Source organism: Ischnura elegans, chromosome 6 (assembly GCF_921293095.1).
Source record: "Ischnura elegans chromosome 6, ioIscEleg1.1, whole genome shotgun sequence".
NCBI classification, from domain to species: Eukaryota; Metazoa; Arthropoda; class Insecta; order Odonata; family Coenagrionidae; genus Ischnura; species Ischnura elegans.
Window position 1 is genome coordinate 30,583,672 of NC_060251.1, and position 19,910 is coordinate 30,603,581.

General features: G+C 37.4%; 1 protein-coding gene across 1 annotated transcript in view; it reads right to left on the minus strand.

The window, feature by feature from the left end:
* LOC124160823 (MYCBP-associated protein-like) overlaps window positions 1-19,910 on the minus strand; it is a 38,680-nt gene that overhangs the window by 2,432 nt on the left and 16,338 nt on the right. Inside the window, exons 5-13 of the mRNA XM_046536911.1 lie at window positions 19,755-19,885; window positions 17,156-17,239; window positions 14,233-14,364; window positions 9,603-9,793; window positions 9,394-9,485; window positions 9,122-9,315; window positions 4,777-5,088; window positions 1,674-1,798; window positions 1,271-1,370 (exon numbers count right to left, since the gene is read on the minus strand). Coding sequence (XP_046392867.1) covers window positions 1,271-1,370; window positions 1,674-1,798; window positions 4,777-5,088; window positions 9,122-9,315; window positions 9,394-9,485; window positions 9,603-9,793; window positions 14,233-14,364; window positions 17,156-17,239; window positions 19,755-19,885 — 1,361 coding nt within the window. The remainder of the gene's footprint in view (window positions 1-1,270; window positions 1,371-1,673; window positions 1,799-4,776; window positions 5,089-9,121; window positions 9,316-9,393; window positions 9,486-9,602; window positions 9,794-14,232; window positions 14,365-17,155; window positions 17,240-19,754; window positions 19,886-19,910) is intronic.

A 19,910-nucleotide genomic window follows, 5' to 3' on the forward strand; every position in this document is an offset into this window, starting at 1 on the left:
AGGTGCCGAGAAATTTTCCCTTTGTTCACCATATTGCCACATCCACTCAGCCCCAAAGATACCTATTTTGTTTGAACTGGGCATAGAACCTCTCAAAGAGGAGATGGGAGGATACATTTAGCTCCATTCAAGAGTTGGTGATATCATTTGGTTAGCTCCAGTCGGTGTGTGATCAGCTAAGAAAACCTTGGAAATAGGTATATTCTTTACTATTGGTTTATGCCTTTCCTGTGCCCTTGAGGAAGTGATTTGAAAGTTAGGGGCACTACATATCTCATAAAATGATGCATTTTCATTTCACTTATTCGAACTATTTACAAATTAACAGGTTTGCTGCAGTTTGAATCACCTGTGGGTCACACTAAACATCCCCCTTCCCATGAGATGGCAAATTTTCCATTTTTTTTCTTTTATGCTTGTCTTCATTTAGCAAGAAGGGGAGATACAGTGGTGTGACCTTAGGGTGCATCATGCTTCCCAGGATGAAACTCCTTTTGCTCAGGGTTGGAGCATTGACCCTTTAGTGGATCACATACAGGATAGCACCACATGATTGACCATGAAGTGAATTGAATTTAACACTTCTGCTCTCACGGCACTTTCAGCTGTCACACCCAGAAAGTTCAAGCCCGATTGAGGAGCATGTCAGGCATTTTGAAGAAAAGACTAATTATTTTGTTTATATAAAGCAATACATACAGTATAAGTACCATTTCATCAGGCAGGATAAACATAAATATAAAAGTGAAAGTAACTCAAAATATAATAAACAAATGTTTACATGGGATTTATCATGGGGCCAATATATTGGCATTTTGAGGATTGTAAGGCAAAACTGAAAGCCAATATATAAGTACCTTGAGCCTCTAAGGGTTAAAATGGAGATTCAACTCTGCAGTGAAGGTGGTAAAAAATAATTTTTAAGGTTTTCATATCACTCTTGAAGAAGTTTTATGGTGATAATGATAGGTAATTTTCTTAAGGTTGAGAATTAATGAGCGTCATTGATGGCATGAAATATTGTGGAAAATTTGTTGCTGTAAAGCTGAAAATTAATACCTCATGAAAATGGATTAATGCCTGAGGTGAAAGTAGTTACATAGTCCAGATTTTCTGCTGTCTATTTATCCTACGCTAATGAGCTCATTCGCCTATTTTCAGAATGCTTTTGAAGGAGTCAGGGTAAAAATTACAAAAAGTTAGTTACCTATTTTTCAGTCATATTCAATAACCTAGCCATGTAAACAATTTGATCTCTTTTCACACTTACCGGCTCTGCCTTTGATTTTGATGGAGTAATGCCATAATTTCTCCGGAGGGATTTTATTTGGCTTTCAAAATTGTCAATGAATCTGCATAACAGGCTATACCTGCAAAAGGTTACAGCATTCTTTAATGTTTCGTAGCCTTAGTGCAACATATGTTTTTTATTTTTTTTTAATTTTATTTATGTACTCGCTAAACCTGGAAGATTGCACCCCTTGTGCCTATATTATTTTACCTCCGTAGCTATATACTACATATGTACATGAAAATATGAATTAGGCATCAAGAATATAGAAAAACATTTTTCATATATACCATTAAACTACCTTTGGTCGGGCTCCACCATTGCCAATCAGAATTAACTTTTAGGTTGAGAGTCATTTGGTGACTTATCCTTTATTACTTACACTACGTGATACCTCTTCTCATCTTCAATATCTTCCATGTATGGCTCCAAGAGAGCATCAACATTATTACAAAATATTTTTAAGTAACGTGATTTCACATCTCCATTTTTCATTGATGTTATAACCTGGAATCAGCAAAAATAATAGGTTACATGTATGCATCTCTTTGTGACCTGTCTCTGTGGTTCTTGCATGTATCTGAAACTTGCATTGTGTAAATGATACATGAAAAATTTACTTCGCTAAAATGTAAGCATTTAATGTACAGTCGGATTCAAAAGTATTGCAACAAATGGAGCTTTGTGACACTTTCACCGCAGTTCGGAATTTGAGTTTCGGTATTTTCTATTGTACTAGTGGGAGGGAAATTTAAACAACATTCCCACCTCCCGCAGTATTTTTATAACAACATCATTAAATTGAATTGTATGCGGGATATGTGCAATGTTTAATACCACATAAAGTGTGCAGGTCATGCTAGATAATAAATCAACGTCCAGAACGTCAGTTTACTTTCTATCGTAAGTTTGCCGATCCGTCAAAGTACAAGTATTGTCTTACAATTAACGCTGAAGCTTTTCGATCAGAGATAGCAAATATAAATGTATGTATATAAAATATACGCCGCAATGTCATAGCAAATAATGCCACTGAGTGTTAAAATTCAGTTTGGTTTAGTGACACAGAAGACTTGTTCATTCCCTTGCATGACAAAGCTCGTAATGAATCGCCTATAGAGCCAACGAGTGAGATGGACTAGAGGTAGAGGAGAAGTATGACCACGGAAGCAATCCGAATCCGGTTGTTCGATCCTCTCCGGAGTATTTTTTTCAGTTACATAGTTTGGCAGTAACATTTTTTTAAATCCACTTTAACGGATAATAACTTATTAAACACTGCTGTGGTTATAAAATTTTGAATGGAGAAAATTCATTTTTTGTTTTCCGCAGATATCATTATTCGTTTTTGCCAAAATCTCAATGCACGAATATTACGGAAAATATTTCATTCGGGTAAACTGCTCCGTCAAGTCCTTTTTCATATTACCCGAAATTCTATAGTTTCCAATAATATGTAGACACAAGACCCGCTTAATCGATGGGGTTGAGTCGATGTAAACTTGGAAGGTTGGCACATGAAGCAACCTGCATCCTTTGTGTCCGCAGCGAGCCGACGAGGAAGGACATGACTGCACATCCGGATCTGGAGTCAAACTCCAGGAGCAAGTGCCCAATCGAAATTAAGATTAGCAGATGGAATGCATTGAGGTAATTCACGTCCCCGCAGACGTTGGGCCATCGGAGTGTTTCTTTCGGTCTCAGTGGTGAGGTTTTTCCTATTTTTGGGTTAATGTTTGGACTCACTCTTTACCTCCCACCAATGCATGGCTCCATGGCCGAGTGGATTTATGCTATATGCAGTAATTTCGAAAGAGTCCTGCAAGGGATCGAGTCCGCAATACTCATACATTTTTCATTTTTTTTTAAATATATACTTTATACCAACATAATCTATGCAGGTGACTCAAGAAAAATTCAATGCCGAATCATTTAAAGGAGTAAATTTATCTAAATAAATGTAGCCTCCGAGGTAATCAGCATTGCGAAAATCCTCACATCACACCAAGTGAATTTAGGAGCGGTATTGCTGGGAAATAACGACAATTCCTAAACGCCTTCTCCAGGGAGAGCAAGTATATCTAATTTAATTAGCACTTTCAGAGTAATACCCTCATCTTATACACATTAGCGAGGAAAAGAACCAACCAAAAGTCAATCTGCAAAATATCACATTAACTTTGTCGCAATTAATTGTTATAGCGTTATAAACAAGAGTGCTAAAATCTATTATAAATTTCAGGGTGCAGACAGGCATAAATTGTGCAGCTCATGCTAGATAATAAATCTACCTCCAAAACTTCAAATTACTTTCTCTTGTGAAGTAACCGATCCGTTGAAGTATATTTTCTTACAATTAACGCAGTAGCCTTTTGATGACTGTTAACAAATGTAAAATACATAAATTGTAGTTTTTTCCCATTTTGTTCTCCTGCCTTTAGGTGCTATGATTCAAAAAATTTTCCTGCACCTCATACACTTGTGGACAATTTTTGATTTCCTCTATTGCCCTATGTTTTTCAAGGTTACACTCAAGAAGATTCCACCAGTACTTTTCCCTATGCCACCTTGCACTTGGGAGATTCCTTATACTACTGTGTGTGTATTAAATAAAAATTTTAGTGGAGGGTTTAGAATCCTCAGACACCCCATTTGGGCATGGCTTTGGCTGCTACATCTTTGGTTAAAGGGGATTATCCTGCATCTGCCTTTCCCTCCATACCTTAGGGAGAGACCAAGCTACTTGTAACTCACATGAAGTAACAGTTTTAATTGTCCTGAATTCTCGCACTTATGTACATGTTTACAGGATTAATGTCGCATGAATATGTAATCCAGATTATATATTACACTCCCACTGCTCAAATTTTGAATAAACAGAACTAAGTACATACTTATTGAAATCTGTTTGTGTTTCAAATAGCGTCTTAATTGAAGTAATTTTTTAATGGTAGCTTTTTTTTAGCTAGGCACGTTAATTTTCATTCATCTCCTAAAGCTGACACAATTACCATCAACATTCCTTGTAATCTTTTCCCTTTTACATATGACCAAGCTTTCAGAAGAGTAAATGCCCTAGAGGATTGGGAAAATGAGAATACATATATTGGTGCATGCCTTATCATATTGCCGAGTACATTGTCCAGAAATTATTTTATTTATTTTTTTATTTTATTTTATTTTCATTACCCCATAAACAGCACATTTACGGCCTTTTACAATGGGGAATAATTAACAATGAAGGACATCACACACACCCATGCCCTGGATAAGGGTAACTTATCCAGGCGGTAATCGAACCCGCAACATTCGGTTTGGCTGGCGAGGACTTTACCCCGCCGCCACCGAGGCCAGCTCCGGATTACCGTAGTTCATACAACTTGACTTGATACTCATGAGTAGTGACAACATCCCTTGACATCAAAAAGTTCTACTTGCAGAACCTTAGTCAGTGTTTTTTCAAAAAATTGTTGATTCTCACTTACTTCTCGGAGGTGACTGATGGATAAGTTCCAGCTTGTCTCTTGGCTGTATTTTTTTGTGATTTCCTGATGTAAACACTTTAAGTTCTTTATGATAGAAGGGTTGTAGTGATATTGAGGTGGATTTGCCCAACGGAATATCTCCTTCTCTTTAAATACATCTCTTTGCTGTACATTACTCTTGGGGTTACTCAGCAGTAATGATGGTCCACTTGGTCCATTGCCATGTTCTGCCTTTGGATTAGTGGCCGTTTCAATCACTCTCATGAAGTTTCTCCTTGTCATTAATTCTGCACATCGTAGTTCTATTTCCAGCTAGTAAAATGGCAAAGTTTTGACCATTAAAAGATTGTTACTTAGTACCCAAGTAGAAAGCTAAATTTGCCGAGGCTATTATTTTTATATGTATGTAGTATCATTTCTAATAGGTGAATATATCGGGAGAATTTCTGATAAAAACTCTGATTGGCACACAATACACAAGAAATTTAGTCCTCTTATCAAGGCCAAAAAAGATGCAAATACTGCCATTTTCAGTGTTAAAAATTTTTAAAATAATGTGTTGACATTGTCAAAATTATCTTCGATTTTATTTTGTAAATTTTAAACATCAGGTACATCAATTACAATAAAAGACACTCCTCACACTGTGTCCAATACGAGAATATGTCTTGTGAGTGCTCTTGTATTTTTTGGGAAAGTACAGGATTAAAAAAAAGTGTAAATATGGAGAATAAATTTATTAATGCTAATGTGCTCATCTTAAGAATAACAAAAGTGCATAAAAAACTGCATTCATACGGGCATTCTTGGTAAAAAAAATCACCATTGATTTACACCCTCTCGGTGGCATCAGCCACCTAGTCCATGGCTTCAGCTAGCAGTATGTGTAGAGGGGTAGTGTTAAATCAAAATCTAAAGAGGGACTTAGAGCAGTTGTCTTTACTGCAAGCCTGAGAGATAAAACTCCGATCAATGCAAGCACGGGCCCAAGGGTCCTCAGCTGCACATCTTTCCACTGGGGCTCCTTGTTCTGCTGTTTGACTCCAGGTATTCTAGCCCCGTTCTAGCCTTCCTCATTGGCTATCGGCAACTCACACCCCTTCCAGTAAGGGTCAAAGTTATTATGCATTGTGTGTGTCAACCCTCCAGACTATTCTAGAAATTTGCCTGAGTCATTCAGCAGGTTAGTGGAGCATATATGCTCTCTTAGATTTTCTCTTTATATTCATAGTTTGATCTCGGTTATGAGACACACATGCGACCATGCCATGCCTGGACTATAATAATGATAAAATAATGAAAATATCCCATGAGCTAATAATACTTGCCTAAATTCTTCTCATTACATTGACATAGGAATTAAATGTCAAATTTTTTGCTGACTAATGCTGAAAAATTATATGTTAATTAGTACCCGATCTTATTTCCTTGCATAACTTCTTGTTTTCCTGATCACTCAACCCAAACTTTATACAGATTATATAAGAACATTACAGACACCTAATTACATGCCAGGTTAGAAATTCTTACCATGCCGGAGAAATGTTTTGTTTAAAATTAACAACATTGTTTTAGTCAATGGAAGGTCACCAGTGTGGGATACAGAGTTGCAGAGTGTGCTGCACTGCATAAAGCCAAAATATAGAGATTCTGTGTATTGATTTCTAATAATAACATTTTTAACAGTTCAATTGTTAAATAATTTCTATGAAGCTATGAAATTCGTTTTTCCTACCTACATGTCTACCCACAGGTGACAGAACGTGAACAATGACCCCCCCCATCCAGTGGATATCTGTGACTGATGAGGAATGTTCAGAAAATAATCTCTTTTTCTCTAATATTTTCAAATAGAAAAACACTTTCATTTTCTATTATTTAAGCATAACCAGAGAGCCTGCAATTCCTACTATTCTTTCATGTAATCCCCAATGCAATTAATACTTTTTTGCATATGGTCCATAAGTTTTCGTGCACCCATGTCCTTAGGCGGTTCCAGGGGCGGATCCAGGATTTCTTTCTGGGGGGGCACAAGGGAGGCCATATCCAGAATTTTGTTCTGGGGGGGCACAAGGATACCTCATAATACAAAACGAGCACAATTATAATGGTACCATATCAAAAATCTTGCATATTTTTTAAGGGTATGGGGGGGCACGTGCCCCCCCTAGATCCGTCTATGGTCAGCTCTGAAGTGGGTAGCTGTATACCCACAGATGACTGTCAAGGGGTTCAATAGATTAGCTAGTCAGTGAATACATTGTCTGTACCTATTTACTGGATTATTTCAGGCTCCAGTTTGTGGATTGTTTATGTATTCATAATATGTACCAAATTTGTGTCTCCTCAATTTTTTAAACTTTAGTAAGGTAAGGTGGGGTAAATGCGACCTCCCTTAAGCGTTTCTATATTTCCGTTCTTGAAGCAGGTGGCGGTCGTGTAACACATTCGTGCACGTTGTAATGGAACCAGAGCCAACTACATTTGTGATACTTTTCCCTCAAATTATCTTTCCACATGCTTAGAAAATATACCCTTCAGCTCATCTTGTAGTTGTAGTTGGTTGTGAGGAGAGGTTACTCCGCAGTTCCCTCAGAATCAATGCATCGAAGGTGTTAGGTAACTAATATACGTACAGCATACTACCGAATATCCAAGCTAATCATGGGGAGAGGCGGCATGAATAATCTAAACTTTCACTTTAATTTCTTGTAATTTTCATCATATACGTAAATCAATCAATCTGTAATTATCTTCCTATATTTTATGTTATTTTAGATTTCTTTCCGGAATCATAAGCAGCTTTATTTTCCGGACTGATGTCTTTTTAGCGGTGATAACGTGATTGCACTCATATTCTTACTGCTCTGTATAATACCTGGTTACTGAAAACTTGGCATCCGTGGCTGCGAGATCACGGCTTCAGAAACGTGGTTTGCACAAATGCTTCAAAAGCACTGCGCGATGTCGGAAACTACACCGTCAGGCACCACACTGTGTCCCGCGCAAGTTGCCCAGGTCGCAGATCCATGATCTCTGAGCACGGTCACACACTGTGGTGCTTGGAAAACAGGAACACGGAACTCCCGTGATGGAATTTGGCGCGCGATCACCCCATCGCCCGGATATGGCTATAGGAAACCAGGGCTTATGGCAAACTGTCTTTGCAAGCAAGTTCCTGGCTATGACTCATGCTATCTCTACTTCTACTTCCCTCACTGCCTTCACTTCTACTATTCCTTTCCAGATTGACCTTGTCTAGTCATGGCATAAACATGCCGAAGTGCGATGAAATCTCTGGTGCCCTTGAGCTGTATTCGACCGTATGCTAGTCCAGGGCAATAATTACACGTTTGCAATATGAAATATACATATGATGATCGTAGATAACATTTTTCATCAAATACGATGCGTTTACAATTCAAGAATCTTCGAAAATTACTCTAGTTTTTTTCCCACCACTGATTGTCGTCTGCAATGCTAGATCAGACATCTGAGTAAACTTGAAACATTCCCTGTCAGCAAGTGAATTAAATAATTCCATTTTTGACAGGAATTCTAACGTTATAACGGGCCTGGTGTAGCCATGCATTAAAATGCAAATGTCCTGCTGCTTTTGAATCAGATTTTATTTTTTTACAAAGATCGCAGAAAACATCGTAGGAGCTCATGTACGGATAATCTGCAACACTTAAAGCTGCACCCGGATAATTGGGAGTCTGCTGTGGATTGTTTTTTCTTCTTCATTGATTACCTAGTTATCCTTGCTTTATTTTAAATTTTGGAACTTGGGTCATTATATTTAGTTTTTATGGAGGTCGCACTTTCCCTGTCGTAACCATTCATTCTTACCTGCTGGGGCAAGTGTGATCCCATTGCCTGAGGTGAGTGTGACTGGGGGTCACACTTACTCCAGGCAACGGGGGGCAATATACCCATTTTGAACAATCTCATGTGAGATTAGAGGAAGGAGGGATCTAGCCAAATCTCACAGTATCTCACTTATGGGAATGGGGGTCCAAAAATTGCCAAAATCACCTCATGTAATTAATGCAATTAACGTATGGTATGCAAGCAATGTCTCAATCAAAGGCATCATTTCAGGAATGATTCATTCCCATTGCCTTGAGCTATGAATGACTCATTGAACAATTCATGTGAAGATGCAACAACTCTTCAAATGTCATTTTCATTTAGAAATACAGAATAACCATCAGGTCACCCCATCTGTTTCAAATTTGTTTCTAAGAACTATGCATTGCGTGTCTATAATGTGTATGTATATGCTGACTTTAGTTCTCTTGCACTGTTGACAATACCAGAGTAGTAAAAAGAAGATACATACCTCAGTAGGATTTGTTATTCTTTCTTCTGCTCTTATTGGGACAAATCCAACTAATGAAACTAGTATTTCACCCATTGTGTTGGTTCCTTCAAGTGGAGGGTTTGTGTAAAGTATCCAGTTCTCTGAGAATAAACCATCTTCTTTTGAGCAGAATAATATGCTAATGCTTACCTCCTCTGTAGGATACAAATCGCCTGAAAAAATGTGGTGGGTGTGAAGTTTTTGGTTTATTTTTTGTTGATTAAATGGGTTTCAGTTACCTTTTAGCATACCTTTTAATTTATCGAAGAAAAACTTTTGGCTGTATGAGAATGGTGGCCTGATTGCTTCAATTACATCGTTGATTTTTTCTGCACATGACTTCCTATCAAAAGATTCTTAAAATTTTTTCCAGAAGTAGTCCAAGTATTGTGGATTTTAGTTATCCACTCATGTAATTCCTTGTTAATACCTGCCTCAGGATGTATGTTTATGTACTTACTCTTTTTTACCGTTTAAGTTGGGGTTTAAGGGTTTCATATCCTCTTGTCTGTACCAGCCATAAGAAATGTTTTTCGAGCTCTGATTTTCTATTTTCAATGTTTTCATAATTTTCTCCTTAATTTCTCCTTCAAAAGCAATTTCAATTCTTTCCCCAAGGTCAGAAATCATGTGAGACTCCTTAATATTGTCCTGATTAGTAAAGAAAAAGGGAATTTGGTATATTGTGAGCTATGGTGGTAGTTATCAATCAGTGCACCATCTACTGCATATCCAGGGTACAGTTCAAATCTACTACCTATGTCATTTACTGCCGAGTGATTCATAGCCATCAGCAGCTGTCTTGGCTGAAATAATGTAGATCAAATGCTGATTAGAATTGAGGGGATGAGAAGCCAAGGGGTACAATTGATTTTTTTTCTCAACAGAGTTGGGTAAACTTAATTTTTTGAAAAAACTAAGTACACAAAAATTTGGTTGCCAAGGGATACTAGTGAGTCTCTGTTATATGCTGACATTGAGCAGAAAATCAAGTGCACCACTAAATATTAGGGATGGACGGATCCAGGATTTTTTTCGGATCCGGTATCGGATCGGATCCTTGATTTTTGGAGCCAGATCTTTCGGATTGGATATTTTCGGATCTAAATGCATTTTCAAATTCCTGACGCTGAGATTCCCCTGATGATTGTTCAATCTCTTGGGAAGAGTCACACTATGTGCCAGTCGTATTTTGCCTTTTTTATTTTCCACGGCTGATATTCTGCTATGTAACCTCTGCGAGAGGTTTCAAACAAAACAGGTCATGAGTAGGACAAGAATCGCATGCAACAGTGCATTTGAGTATAGAATTGGAACTCTTTCCACCCTTATTTGTTGCATTCACTGAAGCTATTATGTATTTAAAATTTCGGATCCAAATCCGATGTCTTCCACGACTTTGGATCCGATGTATCTGATGAAGGGCAATATCCGTGGATATTTGGATCCAAGGTATCCGATCCGACCATCCCTACTAAATGTATAATTGATCTCCTTTGTTTTCTTTACATAATAACTGTTTATAACTCTGTTTAGAAAAAAGAAATCACTTTTACCCCTTGACTTCTCACCGACTCAATTGACCATCAATTATCAACCACAATGGTGAGGAAGGTCCAATTGAATAAAAAATGGTATACAATCCATTTAAAAACATTTTCTTAACAATTTCTATTTTTCTTTCTGTGTGATTCTTTTTCTGCATCTTTTGCGCCCATTCCTTTGAAAATTTCGCTATTTGAATTAGTTCTTGAAAATTAGAAAGAAGAGATTAGGTGTGTGTGGGATAGGTGGAGTTGGGGAGTGTTTGGCTAGGGAATTGATTGATAAATAATCCAACAAACTAGTTGGTATGATAGATAATTGAGTCTATGTATAGTTATTTCATTTTGTTCAAAGTTTGACACATGACTATAACAAAAATATTTTAGGGTCTACCATGGAGGTCTTAAAGGCAATTCAAGTGAAAATTGCTTTGCTGTCCAGTAATTTTGATGCTGTGATCTCAATAACTACTAATTATTCTACATTAGGCTACGAAAATCATAAATACCATAATGTTGAGTGAAGTAATGAGTAGGTTAACATAATGAGGGATTTCCGTGACAAAAATTACCTCATTTTATTTCGTAAAGTATCATCATCATTAGTCAACAGTCCTAAAATTGGTTTGATGCAGCTCTCCATTTCTCTCTCCCATCCACTAACCTTTTTATAGCAACATATTTCTTCTCTTTTACATCCTTGATAACCTGTCCTATTTAACTCATTCCGGGCCATCCCTTGCCCTTTTTCCCTTCCACTTGTCCTTCAACGATAGTATTCATCAGGGCATCGTGCCTGAAAATGTGGCCAACTAAGTTGTCCCTTTTTCTACTTAAGGCTTTTAGGAGGCTTTTCTTTTCTCCCACTCTTCTCAGCACTTCCTCGTCACTTAATCGGTCAATCCATTTTACCTTCATCATTCTTCGGTAGCACCGCATTTCGAATGCTTCCACTCTCTACTTCTCTGCTGCTGTCAATGTCCAAGCCTTGCTTCCAAAGAGAAACATACTCCATATGTTGCATCTGATAAATTATTTCCTTACTTCTATGCTTGTATTCTCATCTGTAAGAAGATTCTTCTTTTTGTAGAAAGCCCTCTTTGCCTGTGCTATTCTACTGACTATTTCTTTCTTCCTTCGTCCATCGTTGGTAATTCGGCTTCCCAGGCAAGAAAACTCTTTCAAGTCTTCAAGTTTATGGTCTCTTAGGTTAATCTTTGTCTTAACCTCCTCCCTTTTGCTGCAAACTAATATCTTAGTCTTCTTTTTGTAGATTTTCAGCTGATATCTGGCCATAGTCCTTTCCGTATTTGTCAGTCTTCTTCAAATCCGTCTCTGATGCGGCTTTGAGTGCTATGTTGTCAGCAAATCACAGCATACTAATTATTTCTCCATGACTATTGACACCCGAAGCTTTCTCCTTGATTTAATTGATGGCTTTCTCTATGTAAATATTAACAATTGAGGGGGAAAGTGCACACCCTTGTCTCATCCCTTTTCTTGCTCTTGCTTATGCACCGTTGGGCCCACATTTGATCACAGCTACTTGGTTTTTGTATAAACTGAGGATGATGATTCTTCTCTCATGTTGGGAAATGACTGTAAGGCAAGTAAATTGCCAAACTAGGTAACATATGAACTTGGAGATTCATCACTCCTCAGTATATCACATGCTAGATCGCCATTTATTACTGTTTCCGCAAATCACCATGTGCAATACTCTTCACAAGGTCACTCGCCTTATATTTCTTAATGTAGTGATGATAAATGATGAAGCCTGAATAATAGCCAGCAATAGACTTGTGACTCAAACTTTTTGTCAATCTCAACCAATGCCACAATGAGCGTTCTTAACTGAATATGTTACCAAGATGTGCGATCACATCTAATGCAACCAACCGGTTTGACGGTCTACGTCTACATTCTTTTACTGCTGCTGAGTTGTTTGTAACCATTATTTCATCCTTGAGCATTGTAATTACATACTATTATCTGACGTTATGAGGTCTGACTCTTCGGAAATTAAACGAAATACATTTGTGACACTCAAGTAACCCATCAAGTTCTCACAATCAATTCCATAAAATTGAATATTTCAAAATTTACTCCTCAAAATATTTCAAAATGGAGTGAAAATTCACCAAAAACACCATACACTTCAGCTCATGCTCAGCTGATACAATCCTTAAGCATGTGGAATATGTGACGATCAGGGTTTACACGCCATTCAAAAGAGTCTACGGAATGTCATACTCCTCATTAAAAGAAGATAGAGCTGCAAAATCATATTAGTAAAGTTGATAATGAAGGAAGTTCTTTTTGTTGGTTTTTGGTGTTATTGTGTCGTTTAAAAGAGAAGAAACATTGTTTACCAACTTTGATTTTCATGGTAGGGTTGTCCTTATTTTAAAGTTTTCAAATTTCTTTTGGGACACCCCCAGATTTGTTCCATTTGGTAAGAAAATAAATAGTGAAAATTATTTTTGCAATCGGATACCGGGAAAATGTGCCGCATTGCACTTAAAGTTTTGATATTTTTGGGTGTTTTTCGGGCTTAGCTGAAGATGATGTCATTCTCGGATTATTCTATCTTTTCTGTTTTTTTACAATGACTCGTTAGACATTTCTAGTGTTTCACCTCTAATGTCTTTTATTTTTGCCATTGGTTCCCAGGATATCTCACCAATAGTGAGCATGTGCCACCACCCCACAAAGAAATTTTGGGTGGCATGCGGGTTGCATACACTCAATATTTGTTGATTATTCTTACCCATCACAAAATCATAAAATTCTTTAGGTAACTTTAAACTTTGAAAATATAACCTTGAATACTATATGTATCACTGTTTAATGCCAAAACGGGCTTTGTAGCAGTGATTTATTCTGCTCCTCCTCCCTTGCGATACCCCTGAGCCTCCTAGCAAATCACTGCTTCATGCTTAGGGTCTTTCCTCTTCAATGGAGAATGGCAAATATTATTCCAATCCATAAATCAGGCCAAAAATCCGATTTTATTCACTCTCAACCGATTTCTTTGCTCCACCGTAATGCTACAGGCAAACAATGAAGCGTTTGGGAAGCTTTTATTTGGCCTTACCAAAATGTTAAAAATTAAGCATTTGAAGGGAGCTCTTTAATACTCCAACTCAAATTTGTGCATGTTAATAATATTTTACTTAAGAGAGGTAGAACTGACTCAATATTTACTTTCTTTCCAAAACTATTTTTTCTATATTGACTGTATATTGCCAAAGAGATGACCACAAGAAATTCTTAGGTACTGTGTAAAAGGGTCTAGGTTATCCCCACCAGAAGGATAACAAGGGGTTGGAAAAATATGGAGAAGGGACCATAATAACACCAGGGACTTTTGTACCTTCATGACCATGGCTGCACCACATTAAAATGGCATTAATTTGGCCAGAAAAAAATCATGCCGTTATAAGATGGCGACGTGCACAGGAATGAAAAATTTGCAATGTCTGTAAATGGCCTTCATGGCAAAAGGATTAATGAATACTTATCTGTTCCTCTCTCATATCATACCTCATCCTCTGAAATCCTCAGTGGCAGTACTTTATCATTTATAATCAAATATTCAAATTTCTCAGCATTCATATTATCATCAGCTTCATTTCCACAAGCCTCACTTTGCCCCCCTCCTCTTCCTGTGCTGTCCTGTAATTGTTAGGATGGATAACAAGATAAAGTAATTTATATTTATATTCATTGATATACCTGCATTATCTTTGATACATAATTAGATCTACTATGGGTCTTCAATATTTTTTAAATAAACCACTCCACTATATATTGGAATAAATTGTGGAGGATGTAGTCCTTATAAGCCTACCATCAGATTCTGCCACTGCCAATGGCTGACTCTTCATATGTATCCTGTGTCATATAGGTATTTTTATCATCCAACCTTATCTCAATAGCCTCTTTAGTTGACTGGTCGCAGAGCTTAGACTCATAATTTATAATTGATGAGGGCAAGTTTCTTTTTAGATCAAACTACCTAATAGTAATTGCATATAATAATTTATTTCGTTCAAGGATATTAAAAAAAGATATTGGACAAGGAAAAAACGTTAAGAGACTATTAAAAAATATGCAGTAGTTAAAAATAATCGAGCGGAATATATTGTTCAAAGAAGATACTAGTGTTAATAACAATGTTTTTTCTTCAGAAATTGAGGTTTTAGACTGTACATACAGTCAGATAGATGTGCATTCACTAAATAGTGATTATTTTAGTACAGGAAAACTTTTCACTTCCTTTTTTGAATGCCATTGATGCAGAAGGAGCTTTCAAATGGTGTGGAATTTTATAGTGAAATCGGGAGGTCCATTTCTATTGGGCCTAACTTGGTTTTGATCTATTTTTCCTTGTCAGAATTGTAGTGAAGGTTCTGCCTATTTTCTAGTTGTTTGCCTATGAAAAATCAAGTTAGCTACTGGTGTGTTTGAATTTTTATGCTTAAATATTTATAGTGCTAATAAAAGACACATGGAAATAGGAGGATAATTAGTGTTCCAGTGATAGGATTGGAGATAGCTTCTCAAGGGTTTCTTGTTTTCTTCCTTAAATTCTTATTGGTCATTATTTTTGCAATGTAAAAATCTTCGGGGTATTAGACTATGAGCCACAATAAATTATAATGTATGACATCGGGGAAAAAATGCACCATAGTGCACAGTAATTAAGATGTATATCGTTAACAGAGTTTCTGAGGCAAAAATAATGAAGTCAGTTAAATAAAGAGGTTATTGAGGTAAGTGTTGTGTTGTGGGAAACATATAAAGTCTGCCCAAAATGTCTGCTCTGATGGTCATGGATAATGTTAGAACGTAGGTTTCCGCAGCGATGGTTTGATCTCTGCATTTCTTCAGGGTTCCCTTCCACGTCAGCTTGTTTGTGGACAACAGTTTCGCTGGCTATCCTGCCAGCGTCTTCAGGTCGAAGCTGTCGGTTTCTGCCTCGCTTATATCCCGCAGGCTGGAAGGAAGAGGGAAGAGACCACAAAGGAAGAGGAAAAGCGACGCAAGGAAAACCACCATAGAAAAGAGTGATGACGATGGAGAGGCAGAATCGTCAAGGAAGCTGTACGTCACTATCCCTTTCATTGCTAGAACGTCAGAAAGGATCACCAGAATATTAAAAAAGCATGACATGGTCACCAGATATAACTGTGTGACCAAGATAAGAGACTTCCTCCCCGGGCCCAAGGACATCATTCCTCAAGAACTTTACGAGGAGGTATACAAGGTGCCTTGCTCCTGCGGGAAATCCTACGTAGGGGAAACTTGCCGCTCCATGCATGAGAGGATCAAAGATCATCAAAGGGCGACCAAGAACAAACAATTCCAGCTCTCTGCCATCGCCGAACATGCATGGTCGGAACCTGGCCAAGACATCAAATTTGAGGAAAAGAAACTTTTAGTTAAGGAGTGCCAATACTTCCCAAGACAAATCAGGGAAGCAATAGAAATTCAAAAAACACCATTGAATTTCAATAGAGAAGATGGGTACTTCCTTCACAGCGCGTGGAAAAGAGTAATCAAAGAGAGAGCCAATCAGAGAGAAGCACCCAGTCCGACAGCCAATCACAGTGCAGCTCCCATCCAGCCTACGGGATAGAAGCGAGGCAGAAACCGACAGCCGACACCTTCGACCTGAAGACGGTGGCAGGATAGCCAGCAAAACTGTTGTCCACAAACAAGCTGACGTGGAAGGGAACCCTGAAGAAATGCAGAGATCAGGTCATGGATAATGTTGGAAAATATTTGGCTACTCATGGAAAACATGAAAAAGTTCTCATTTTGTCTGCAAGCCTTAGGGCATGATTACCAATCACCTGTCTTTCTTTCCTTCCAAGCTTCCACATGATAGTTTAAAGGTATTTGTATTGGACGTCATACTTGGCAATAGTTTTGCTACCTCTAAACTGTGGCCTTGTTCTGCCAAGCCTTGTTCTGGGATGAGTAGGAATTTAGCACATACTATGGACATATGCTAAGAGCCTCGTCAGGGACACACAAGGATATCAAATATCAAGTACAAGAGCCTGAGCACATGCATAAATTAATTAATTTACTAAATATACTATGAAGACCAGAAATCCAGAAAAACCAGAAATCCAGGAGCCCTTCGGTCCCAAGCTTTCTGGATTTGAGGTCCTCAACTGTAATACCATTAGGTGAAAATCGTGGAAATTTCTAAAAATTTTGTCTGTAAAGACAGGGAAATTACCTAGGGAGAATTTGAGGGAACCATTACCATTATGTACTCACTTAGTTTTCATTGCATTCGCAGAAAAAAAGTGGTTATGAGATAAGTATATTTTTCCATGGCTCATTATTGGCATTAATAGATTTGCTCATGGTGATGTTACGGTTTTTACTATTGATTGCTAAAAAATAGCTCAAAAAACACATAAACTCACCTTGATAAGTGGTAATTTACCTGTGATCTTTTGCTTTCTACATCTTTCTCCTCTCTCTCCTTGATCCTCATATGTCTACCATCGATGTACAAGTTTTCAACATCCTGTGGAAGTCAATTCATAACTAAAGTGATTCAGTTGCTGTTTAAACTTTTGCGGTCTATATTTGTCTCGGTGATGCTTTTTGGTTACCCGCATCTTGATGCTAAAATTTCTTCTTTAAGAATACATGTTTTAAAATGCTTGTTCTTGGTCAGGATTGCCAGGCTTTTTTAATGTTAATTTCGTGATTACATTAAAGGCTGCTCTAGGAAAGGAAATTAGCGTTAAAAATCCAGTAATCCCTGTCAAGGATGAAGGAACCTTTTAAAATGAGGAATTTTTGGAAACTTTGGGAGCACAAAACACCCCAAGAATTTCCATACCCTATAGGCAAAGCCCCCACTGCCTCTATGTGCTAATTGGGAGCATGGTGGGTGCACTATAGTGCAGGATGGATGTGGTTCAATTTTCCCTGTCACCTCCTTTTGCTGGGCTCATGCCTATGCCGATTTGATTATCATATATAAATCAATTTGTAATGCTGCAATTTCACCTCATATCCTAGCATTTAGCATCAAGATGCAGTTAACCCTAAAAGCATTACCTACCCAGTCAAACAGGGTAAATGAAACAACTTTGTACTTCCTGCATGGCTTCCTAAGTATGTACCCTGTTCGACTTCAACTACTCTCCTACATTTGCAAGGTTGGGAAGTCCTTGAAAATGATGCTGAGTAATTGAAATCAATCATGGCAACATAGATAGTGATGTAGATAGTACCTGTAGATGTGGATGGACATAGATAGTACATTCAGTGGTGCAGCGACGTTTTGGGGGATAAAACCCTCTCCAGATCTCAGGAAAATTTTAAGTTTACAAAATCTATTTTACTTAATTTGATTACTATTACTTATAGAATAGTGTAAGGATTAATAAAATACCCCTCAGAAGGCTGTAAAACTCATCATAATGAACCATTTATTTTTAATTTTTTTCTGGTGGAGGGCCCCTGCACCTCCGGCTTACCCTGGTGGGTATTCCATATCCCCAGACACCCCAGTATTAGTTGCGCCTAAGACCCTCCCTAGCCTTAATTCCTAGCTGCACCTCTGGGTACTTATAGAGCTGTGTGAAAACTAAAAAGGTGTTTAATGTGCCATTTCCAATATTCAGAATTTCCATTAAGTATCACCTTAATCCATGTAGTCATTAGTCATTACTATGTAGTCATTTCTGCGATTATTTTCAAGAAAATTTGTCATAATCAGCATTATTCTGGACCACCAAACCTTCTTTGGTTTTATGCATCTAATCAAAATAGGTAGTAGATAAAGTTTTAATCTCAAATGTGTATGCACAAGCAATTCAATTTAAATTAGCCCTTAGCAAGTTCATTTCCCACTAATTTTTCTGCAATTTATGTCTTAAGGTCAGAATGCATGGTACCTTCGGATGTGTGGAGAAGTAGTTGAGACTGATAGGATACTAGAACCAAGGCTGCTCAGATGAAGAAACAGCAATCTTATAAGTGATGAGAGGAAATAGTATGAGAACTTTGGACTGATCGAGGGGGTGTAGTTATTTGATTGCACATGAGCTGAGGGCCATGCCTTGAAGACCAATGAGGTAGGTTGCTTACAGTTTACAGGAAATTATAACTCAGAAATTTACATTGTAAGAGTTTGAGTTATTCTATTTTCCTGTGGGGTAGCCTTTGTCTCAGCCTTTTCTTTATGTTGAATCTATATGTAATAGTGAATGGCATAAGTATTTCCTATTTGAATTGCTAAAATATTAAATCTGTATAAATTATTTTAAATCTAAAATATTTAAAATGATGTCCTCCGTATCATATTGATTGAAAGACCCTCGTACATATATACTGTGATATAATTGATCATGATTTATGTTTTGATATGTGCCTTAATCTTATCACACTTTTTCAAGAATGACTTTACCTTGACTTTTATGTTGATTGGAAATGAGTTGAATATGAGCATTTTCTAAATTAGTAGTTTTCCAAAAATTGCCATAGTAATTGAGGCCTAAAGTTTGATTGTTGAGAAGCCTCACAAAAACTGATTGTGCTGATAGATCATCAACATGATGTCAATTTTTCTATTAGGTTAGATAGGCTAGACAGAATAATAGGCAAGTAGGAAAAGAGGATATTTTTGTGAGCAAGTAAATTTCAAATTTGTAAAGGTAATTATGAACTATTTATATTGATTATTGCAGCTCAATATCTGTGTAACATTGGGTGCCTACTCTCATTAGTCGTGGATTATCATGCAGGCAATTTTGGCTGTCACTTTTTGAAAGTCCATAGCGATGTAAAAAGAAGCAGTACCATTCCACTATAATTTTATTTCCCCAATCGATTTTAGCACTTTTGTTTTATGACAAGGGGCAGAATCCCATGAGAATGGCAAAGAAGTTCTGCAATGGGCTGGGCAAATAAAATTACTGCATAAAAGTACAATGTTTATTTTTTCAGTGAAGCATGAATAAAATTACAACCTGGTGATTTTTTTCTTGGGAATCCTCCTTACTCATGGCTTTTTCAAATTTACTTACTGGTTTAGAATAAATGATTCTTTTCAGCTGTGGTGGTAGTTTCTTTGCTTTCTTGTTCAGGTAACTATTTTCCATCCATTGCTCATCCTCAGTTTTCCTTGGACTATGAGTTGTGTATATCTGCTGGAGACCTACATATAAGGGTTGGTGTTAATA